General features: G+C 36.1%; 1 protein-coding gene across 2 annotated transcripts in view; it reads right to left on the bottom strand.

Moving 5' to 3' along the window:
* The window catches only part of LOC149198978 (DUF1499 family protein), an 82,460-nt gene extending 78,195 nt beyond the window's left edge, over positions 1 to 4,265 (bottom strand). The window contains exon 1 of one of the 2 annotated variants that reach the window (XM_089399347.1): positions 4,070 to 4,265. In XM_089399347.1, coding sequence (XP_089255473.1) covers positions 4,070 to 4,119 — 50 coding nt within the window. In that variant the 5' untranslated portion in view covers positions 4,120 to 4,265. The remainder of the gene's footprint in view (positions 1 to 4,069) is intronic. The other variant, XM_089399346.1, reaches the window with a different exon arrangement.
* Positions 4,266 to 11,057: the final 6,792 nt, after the last annotated feature.

Consider the following 11,057-nt stretch of genomic DNA (forward strand, 5'->3'; position numbering starts at 1 on the left):
AGAAAAACCAGGTGTCCATTTCGGCAATGGAAGTCAAAGGTTTCAGGGTGGCATTCATCGATGGAAAGGTACGTATTTGAAAATAGAATTTTCAAAGATGCTTTTTGAGTTCAGGGTTGGCATTTGTATCAAGTTGCAGGATGGTCCATTGGGGACCATGTCAGTTGTCACATCTCATCTATAGCACCTGAGGTCTACTTATTATGGGGCGCTACCCGATGTGAGTTAGATTTTGACAGGGATGCCTGAATTCAAAAGGAGCATGAAGGCACATATCTGAGATGTACCAAAGGAAAATCTTACAAGGGGACCATTCCCCTCATATAGCAGGTCCACGGGTTTGGAACAACCTGAGGGGTTTGAGATTCATGATCGGGAATATCAAGTATGCAGGTGGAAGAAAGTCCTCTATGGCTTGAAACAAAACATCTCGAGCATAGTATGAGAGGATTGATAGCCATCTGATGAAGCTGAGATTCAATAGGAGTGAAGCCAGTCCAAACCTTTGCTTGAAGGTTGTGGATGATAGACCTCTCATACCAGCACCTTCTGAGGACGACCTCTTTCTGACAAGTGCAAACCCTCTCATTTGTAGAAGTAAGAGGGAGTTGGATTCCAGATTTGGAATAGTAAATTGCAAGCCCGTGACTACCTCGAGGATCTTAAATTTCAAAAGTTATTTGGTGATGATGCCAGACCAGATTTAGGAAATGCCTGAGTTTCATAAACTCATTCACATTGATGTTCTTGGTGAACTTCCGTTCGAACATATGTTTTGCAGTTAGCATGATGAACTCATATATGGTTGAGCCTCGCTAGATTGGTGCCAAGAATCTTCTAAGATATCTTTGGGGCACAATCTCTCATAAATTGAGATACACTGCCAGAAATATGAAGTTGCATGATTATTCGAATGTTGACTGGGCAGGCAATGTGGAGCATCGCAAGAGCACTTCTGAGTGTTGGTTCTCTTTGGATTCTACTTCAATATCATGGATGAACAAGAAGCGTAAGTCGGTTGCTATAAGCACCTCTAAGACCGTATACATAACTATGAGTATGATATCGTGTGAAGCTGCCTGGTTATGGAAGCTCTTCAGTGAGTTGTTTGTACACATGACGGATACCACCATGATCTTCTGTGTCAACCGGGGGGGATTAGATTGTTGAGGAATCTCGTATTCGATGATTGCTCCAGTAGATAGACATCAGATACTACCTCATCTAGGATATGGTATGTCGATGAGCAAGGAGGCTCCATCGCATTAAGACTGATGTACAGGTCACAGACATTTTGTCAAAGCCCCGAGGGAAAGGTCAAACCTATGACTTTCCCGAACGACTTGGACTCGTTGAGAGACCTTCTTAAAAGGGTCCTGCATGTTGCATGCATTGAGCTCTTGGCAACTTAGGGGGGCTTGGGGTACTTATTGGAGCAACACATGACCATAGGGCGACTCACCCTCTCCTAAGGGTGCACTGTGTACAGGGTGAATGGCTCAGCCTTACGCTGTGATACCCCGAGGCGACTTAGGAACAGGATGATTAGTTCTCCTGTGGGCCAGGATGATTAGTTCTTCCGTGGCAACTGTGGGACAGGATGATTCGTTCTCTTGTTGAGGCATCCTACCCATGTAGTCTGGGACTCATGGGAAGTACCTCTCATCTGATCAATGAGTATGGAAATGGGGTTAGGGACCATAGTAGTACTATCAATGGACGCATCATTGTATCTACCGTACTCCCTATGCTAGGATGACCTCCATTGATTTGGGATCAATGAAACTGATCTAGGATCAGTGTGAGTGGTTTAAGACACTCTCTTGTGATATTGATATCTAGGATCAATAAAACTAACTTCCGGTCAGTAAGAGTGGTATGACACACTCTCCTCATATGAAACTGACTTCAGGTCAGTAAAGAATGGTATGAGACATTTTCAATCAATTCCTCTTCTTCATGGTTCAGCAAAACAGAGCAGAGCAGAGCAACGCAAGGCACTGATGGCAGAGATAATACAATCGGACATATGGATCATCGGATGGAGTTCTCCCTAGTTGAGAGGGAGTGTTAAAATTGGCAACTAGGGCCAAACTCCATGTGGGTCATCTTATTTATGGCAACTGATACTTTTTTTGGATCCCTCTCATCGAAAGGTGTAGGATTGATATAAAGATCATCCAATTCCGATAACTATTCATAGAGATGAATTTATTTGTGTTATTGGACATATTGTCAAGGTCGGCTAGCAAACAAATAAACCCCACAAGTGCTCAACGTTTTAGTATAAAAGGAGATGACTTGAGATTCATTTCGCACAGTCATCTCTTGTGATCTCTCTCCACTCGTTTGGGTTTAGGTGGAAAGAGAGGTCTAGAGAGGAAAGAGCCCTAGCCGCAGTCCTAAAGGAAGGAGACCTAGCCGCAGATGAAGAGGAGGATCTGGCCGCAATCCTAGAGTGGAGATCTAGCCCTAGCCGCAGTCAAAGAAGGCAGCCCTAGCTGCAGTCAAAGGGAGCTCCAATTCGCAGCCAAAAGGAGCCCTAATCCGCTGTCTAAAGGAGGCCTAAAACGCAGTCTAGAGAGACCTAATCTAAGGTCATCTATCCGCTGTCAAGAGGCCCTATTCGCTGTCAAAAAGGAGGCCATAATTTCGTAGCAAGGAAAGGCCACATCTGCCGCAAGAGGAAAGGTAGAAGAAGCCCTTAACTGCAGCTAAAGCAAGCCCTAGCCACAGCAAGGAGAAGTCTGGACAGCGAGGTCATTTGAGGGCTATTTCAGGGGTCCGTTTAGAGGACAAAGTGACTGTTCTTGGAGGCCGAGGCAAGGAGGGTTTGCTGGAGGGTGCAACAACTATTTTAGGGTGACAAGTCCATACATTGGGCTTGGAACTACCCTCAAGGAGCAGCGTGGAGGGCAGCATCCTATTTAAGGACAGCTGCAGCAAGAGGAAGCAATTCTGGGTTAGCTTGCGGGTTGTTAAGGACTGTGGTTGGTTGCCCTAACCAGTCCAGAATTGCAGCAGCCTAATTACCCTAGAACAGTGAGCTAGTGCACACATCTTGGAATGAATCTTGTATGTATTGAGTTAGTTTGATGGCTGTAAAGTGCAGCCATAATCCGCAGCAAAGGGAGGGCTGATCAGCAGTGGAATAAGCTTTATATACAGTTTGAAGGCAGCCCCAATGCAATGATTGATAATGTTATTGTAAGAAATAAAAAGAAAAATAACTACTTATCATTATAGATGAAGTAGCAGAGGAGAAAAGAAGCCTCTGCTGCCCTCTCGATAACTGTGAAAGTGCCAATGCAATGCCTAACGACGTTCTCAGAAAAATACGAATGACTGAGAGAGCATAGCTGGGTAATACTAGGAGGAAAGTGGAAGCAGTCAATAGAAGTTCTCTTTACGGTCAACAAGAATCTAGCAGTAGAAGTCTGAGTGACAGATTAGAATTGGTCAGTGAATCCATGTTGAAAGCTTGTACTCATCCATGGCCTTCTGAAAGCAGGTCCTCCAGCCATTGAGATGAGACGACGTGCTTGGACTCCCTGATTTGTTACGATATGTATCCAAGACCAGTGAGTCTGCATGGCGCTTGCTGCAGGGAGCTGATATAAGCAGGAAAGAGGGAATCCACCTAATAAGGTCAGGCCTGCGTAAACCTCATAAGGTATACCGAGGTTCAAATTGCAACAGCGGACCAAATTGACAATAAAACCAAACTTTCTTATTAATTTGAACCAGCTTAACCCTGACCAAAGTTATAACGGTGATCTTCACAACAATAAAGCCAACCTTTGGTATCATTTTGAATGGAATTTGTGCATTCTGAATACATTGCTTGCAATGTCAAATATGAAATTGTTTCGCCTTTTAAAAGAAAACATGGGAACCCATCCACCACAAAAGTACACAGGGTAACACAATAAACTTGTGAAAGAATAGACAATAGAACCTATATAAATCAACGGAGCTACGAATGGAGATGAAAAGAGACGGTTACAGAGGGGAGAAAATGCAGAAATTCAAGCAAGAAAATGAAAAGGGAAGGGAAGAAGTAAAGTACCTGGAAGAAGATGATGATACTCGCACACCGATGAAAGAGGTGGCCGCCATCGAATGAATATCATATATTGAGATGAGACAGCGGAGTTATTTTCTACATCTATAGAGAGGTATGCCGAAAGATTTCGTGGACGTGTATATCTTCCGTTGCCATTGTTTTCTGAACAGACCATAGCCGTATATATGAATTGTTTTGTTATCGAGTATTAAACCGTGATATTATATCCTCAAAATGACGATTATGCGCAAAAGTACTAAATGTGTCCATAAATCTGCCCTGCTTGGGTGGTACATTCAACGTAATAGCATATGATATGAAGAATGAATACTTGTTTAGCGGGTGGTATTGGATACAATTTTATATTATTAAATTTTAATTTATATGGTTTTTTAAATTGTGTTATTGAATTAGCAGTAGTTTTTTTTTATTATTTTTTGAAATATTTATTTTTTATTTAAAATATATATATGTTTGACTATGGCATATAATAAGAATATACTTATTATGAGTTTAATAGAAAGTTGCTATGTTTTCTTGTCGTTAAATTAAAATATGATTAAATATGGAGTATTGTGTGTAAAATTGGAACATTCTTCTTTAAAAAGCTACATGTAGTCTATGGGATCAGCATTGTCCAATCCATCAAAATGGTTGTTTTGTTGGTTGACTTGTTTAATAAAAATTGAATATAAAAAACTACGAACATTTCCCAATCCATCAAAAGTTCTCTCCAAAATCAAGTAATTATTTCTTAATCTATATTCGCAATTGGTTTTACACAACGTATAAGCCATAACCCCATATAGAAATAAGTGTCAATTCCTTTAATATAATTATATCATAGAACATGACAAAGAACACACCATATCATATCATAGATATATGAATAATATACAATATTTAATGTAATTTAGATGTAAAAAAAAAATATTATTAAAATCATATTAATATAAATTTGTAGAAAATTTATAAAATAGAAATATTTATTGGCAAAATAAAACATTTACATCTAAAACCACAAAAATATTTACAATTATACTAATTATTATAAACAATTAAAAAATTTATGTTAAGGCTTCAATCAATATTCACTACTTAATTTATAATGATGGATATTCACTACTTAATTTATAACAATATCCATCATTGGTTTTAAAAAGTTGATTGGTCTCCTCGTTTTCATACATAGCTCACTGTTCGTCAACATTGTTAACAATATATCACTAGAAACATGACAATGTTAAATTCTTCTAAGGCAATTCTATTCTCTTGGCTCGTGTTCCACAATAAAAATCTAACATGGGAGAATCTGAAAAAGAGGAGTTGGCATGGCACAGGTCTCTGTTTAATATGCAAGTCCGAGGAGGAAAGCAATTTCCACATGTTCTTCAATTGCAAGTCCGAGGAGGAAAGCAATTTCCACATGTTCTTCAATTGCCGTATAGCTCAACAAATATGGATAGATCTGGCAAAGTTATATAAATTTCCTCATATCTCTCATGTTTCTACTAAAGAAGCTTTCCTATGGTGGAATGGGCAAAAGGAATCCTGGAGGCCTATTATTATCATTGCACTATCATGTATCTAGAAATGGAGAAGCAAAATTATCTTTATTGACAGTAAAGAGCCTTTTATGGGAACTCTTCAAAACATTATTGCTCTTTATGACTCTTTACCAAAAAAACCACAAAAGCAAAAAAAGTGTAATCAGAAGGTGCAGGCACAAAATCATTCAACGCTTCCAAGAGCGTATTTTGATGGTGCTGCTCAAAATGGCTCATGTACAAAATCATTCAACGCTTCCAAGAGCGTATTTTGATGGTGCTGCTCAAAATGGCTCATGTGGTTGTGGCATTCACATTATCATGAATGAAAATGATCAATATCTCATTCCCTGGAATGGAGGAAAGGGCACGAATAGTAAAGCCGAGGCGATGGCCCTTGTAGGGCTTTTATCCATTTGCCTTTTCTTTAACATTCAGTTTGTGACAATTTTTGGAGATTCAAAAGTCATGGTTGATTTTGTAGCAGATTCAAAAGTCATGGTTGATTTTGTAGCAGGGAAGAGCCACATCAGCGGCCCTCACCTTACAGGTTGGTTGGACAGAATCAGGTTCCTTTGGAGGAAATTGGAAGGATGCTCCATCCAGCACATTTTCAGATCACAGAATCATGAAGCAGATATCTTATCAAAGGAAGGTCTCCTTTTGGAGCAAGGTATATGGTACTCACAGAATCAGGAAGCAGATATCTTATCAAAGGAAGGTCTCCTTTCGGAGCAAGGTATATGGTACATGAAGGTAAAATCTGACGAGGAAATTTACATGAAGGTAAAATCTGACGAGGAAATTTTCTTTATCCATGACTTTAATTTCAAATCTTTTTGTTTTTTAGTCTTGCATCTGTCTTTAGTGTTTTGGTCTTTTCTTCCATACAGCTCTGATTATGGCTGAAGCAAATTTGGAATCTCTTGAACAAGTTTTCTGAATATTGTTTCTCTCTTTGGAGAGATCTTTATCCTCCTATCTTAGCAATGTATCTGATTATCATGCTTTTTTGACAACTTGTATCAGCTCAATGGGCTAATCAATTTTTGAAAAATGAAGATCTATCTGTAAAATATATCAGTTCATTATATATCTTATATAATACATCATTCTTTTTCTTTCTTAAAAAAATATAAATAAATTAAATTATTAATAAAAAAATAATGGCAAAACTAATTCAGTTCCAAAATTGTATTATTAAATAATAATAATAAGAGGTTATAAAATTGCATATTTTGTACCCATAAAATGTGAAATGAAGGGATCATTCATGCGAGGTCCCATCAAGCTTCCAATAAAAAAACATAAATCAATTATTAAAAAATAATATATTATTTAAAATCATGAACTGTTCCATGGATGTTAAAAACAAAGCAACAGACCACGATTAAGATAATATGAATATGCCTCCCATTGAGGGATATTGAAAAAAAGGGTACGCAAAGTATTTATGACCGGATTATATAGAGTCTATTAAAAATGATGAAAGACGTGAAAAGACGTGGCTCATGTGATTAATATTGGAAATCTCTTTGTTTGAAATGCTAATCAAATGTTGAGTAAAATTCTCAGTAGTGTTATATGAAGTCCAATATCTGTAAATTTATTATTGCAAAATAAGAAGGTAGCCTTATAAGCCAATCAAGTTTCAAATAAATAAAATAAAATAAAATATGATTTTATAAGGTTAACATTATACATGGTAATTTGATTTTTAAGTAAACTAATGTGTTATACCTTGGTCTGAAAGGATAATAAGATAATAATATTTTTATTAGGTATATTTCTTTTTTAGAAATACTATTTAAATTGTAATTAATTTTTTATTTTCAATAAAACCTAAAAGCCAGTTTTAATAAGTTGAAGAGTTTTACAGTAGTGGCATCCCACAGGAGTGGAAGTCTACCCACTCATAAACCAAGAGTTTTAGAGTTATAGATGTCCTCTGAGTTGATACGTTTTTTAAAAGAGTTTATTTGTCAAGTTGTTGTTCAATTTATGTTCTTGTTTAGTTGTCAAGTTGTTCAATTCAGAACTATGTTTTTATTTAGTTGACAAGTTTATGTTCTTGTTTAGTTGTCAAGTTGTTCAATTCAGAACTATGTTTTTATTTAGTTGACAAGTTGTTCAATTTATGTTCTAAGTATAAAAAGAGTTGACTTGTCAAGTTGTTCAATTTATGTCTAAGTATCAGGCGTGGTTCATAGTAAGGAGAGCAACTTTATTAATGGTTCTTCTCGGAGTAACTCAAGTGTGTATCTTTTAGGGTAGTTAAGAGAAATGGCCTAATTCTATTCAGGTTATCAAAATTGCTAAAATGGTTAGTTTTGGATCTTATTAATGGTTTTTCTAGGAGTAACTCAAGTGTGTATCTTTTTGGGTAGTTAAGAGAAATGGCCTAATCCTATTGAGGTTATCAAAATTGCTAAAATGGTTAGTTTGGGAAGAAAAAAGATTTGATCAAAATAGAGAACAAGCCAACAGGATCAATTGAGCTTTCTTCCTCAAGTTGGCTCTAGTAGGGATTGGATTTTTGTAGAGGATGAGAGCTAGGAGGAAGGTTGTACTATTGACTTATTGAATTGATGCATCCTTTGAGAAACGCAAACTCATATTATGATATAGATGTATATATCGCTTAGGCAGATCGCCTTAAACTACATGATTTTTGGATGGCATATCACGTGGATAGGTGGCCAATAGACTTGGTTTCTCACTGGGCAAGTTGAAGCCACCCATCTAATCTATGTGGTGTAAACTTGTTTTTCATAACTAAAAAAACAAAAGGTCCTGCACCAAAAAAACAACAAAACAAACTATTTTTAATATGAATAAAAAATTTTGATTAATTGATTGATCAATTTTCTAAAAATTCCACATGAGCGGATCCTAGGAAAAAAAATCCACACTAGCTAATCCTAGAAAAAAAAAATCTTGATTGATTGAAATGTAAATGCTTTAAATCTAAAAATTGATTGATTGAAATGTAAATGCTTGAAATGTAAATAAGCTTGCAGGTCACCTTTCCAGCTTCTAGAAGAAAAAAGAATCTAAAAATTGACTGATTATAATGTGAATAAGCTTGCAGGTCACCTTTCCAGCTTATAGAAGAAAGAAAAATCTAAAAATTGACTGATTATAATGTCAATAAGCTTGCAGGTCACCTTTCCTACTTATTGTATTTGCTTGAATTACAAAATGCTTTTATATTTGAAAACCCCAATTTTCTATGATCCAAATGGAAAAAAATATTCAACATATTTTATTAACATTTATCAATGTCGGTTTGAAGAGACCATATAATTCCATGAATCATGTCAGATTCGAAACCATCGTGAAGATGTATGAAAAGATAACTTAGTATCTACAACAAATACTACATCAACAGTACAGAAAAAGATAGTTAAAAATGCCAAAATAAAATATAATATCATGATGCAACACATCGATGTTTGGGGTTTACAGTTACAAATATATTCATTGGATTAGATTTCAGGTTACAAATAAACATGCATTCCATATGTAAGATCCACAGATTAGATTTTGGACTTGAGGTGTGGATTTTGCATTTTAAGCTTTGATGAGACCATAGAATTGCAAAAATGTCAGAAGTAAAACCATCATGCACATGTGGAATCATATATTAATATTTACAATAAACACCACATCAACAGTATATAAAGGAATAGTCACAGTTGAGACCATGTTTATTTCTATGATCCATAACCATCAGATCAGATTTCAGGTTACAAACAACACATTCAGTATCTAAGAACCACATCCCAACAGATTAGATTTTAGGTTATATTGATCCTAGAGATGTGCATGAAATTACTTCTATGATCTATAAGACTATATATCATATCCATTAGATCATGTCTGATTACAAACTAGCATACAATCAATATACAAACTAACATACAATCAATATGTATGATTGACATCCCATAGATCAAATTTTAGGTTATAATGATCCTAAAGAGACGTGGAGTTATAGTTCACATGTGCATGAAATTACTGTTATAGTTCATATGTGCATGAAATTACTCACAAGGAATTATATATGGTTTTGCATTACTCACATGGAATTAGTTATGATTTTGCATTTGATATGAAAATAGTATGGCCGTACTTGCAATTTACGCTATGGAGCAAATTCAAAACCAAATCAACAAGTTGCTATGTAGCAATTTCAAAACCCCGTTATCGTACAGATGTGCATGAAATTTACTCACATGGGATTAGATATGATTTTGCATTTGATATGAAAATAGCATGGCCATGCTTGCAATTTCAGCTATGGAACAATTTCAAAACCAAATCAACAAGTTGCTATGTAGCAATTTCAAAACCCCGTTATCGTACACATGTGCATGAAATTTACTCACACGGGATTAGATATGATTTTGCATTTCATATGAAAATAACATGGCCATGCTTGCAATTTCAGCTATGGAACAATTTCAAAACCAAATCAACAAGTTGCTATGTAGCAATTTCAAAACCCCGGGACAAAAATTGAGAAGCAAATTTAAACCAACCCACGCTAACAATTGCAAATAATAATGATCCCCGAAACTGCTTCAAATATTCCACTAGTGTGACACCAAAAGAACACAAACGAGGATAAGAAATTATTGGAGTAATCTTTTTTATTAAGAAAGAGGTTACGAATCTTTTGATTAAGAAAACCGTTGCGAGTTATTTTTACTTTTGTGGCCGGAGAGTTTTGGGATTCCTAGAATTGGTTTAGTGGCCGGAGAGTTTTGGGATTCCTAGAATTGGTTTAGAATCGTAACAATTGAAGCTAAACTAAATAGCTATTGATCATTTTCCATCCTCTCCCTCAAAAACATTTGCTAATGCTTCGATGTTCAAACAACAACCAAGCAGATTTTCACCTTCAGGTATGGTCTCTTTTTTACTCTCGGGGTTATAGAAAATTGGTATGTACTTAAATATACTCTTACTTGGACAAGCTTAAGCATCTTCTTGACCACATCTTATGATGAAAAAAATTATTGAGAAGAAAACAGGCTAAGATAGCTGTAACTGTAGTATAATTTCAAGTCATACAAACAAAATAGCCAGAAGCACCAACATTAATGAAATTGTGGGTGATATTAACTATCAGCTGGTCCAAAAGAGAATGCTAACAGATCTCTCTTTGCTACAGTCAAACCGAAGGACGCATCAGTTTTTTAGGTGCCCCAAATTGTAACCTTTGAGAAGGTACAATAACGAAATGTTTCTAGGCAAGCCATCTCGTTTCTAGTATTGAGCATTCAACAAGAAAGGCATAACAATTGAAACTGAAATTCATCATATTCAAACAGTCCTGGAAATCACCAGCATCTACAATTTCTGAATATTTAAACAATTAACAAGAAATGCATGGCATTGCCAATATCACAGAAACTGAATACTGCACAAAACATCGA

This window comes from Pinus tabuliformis, chromosome 2_1 (assembly GCF_031772625.1).
Source record: "Pinus tabuliformis cultivar Carrire ecotype Pingquan chromosome 2_1, CPIR1, whole genome shotgun sequence".
Taxonomy (NCBI): Eukaryota; Viridiplantae; Streptophyta; class Pinopsida; order Pinales; family Pinaceae; genus Pinus; species Pinus tabuliformis.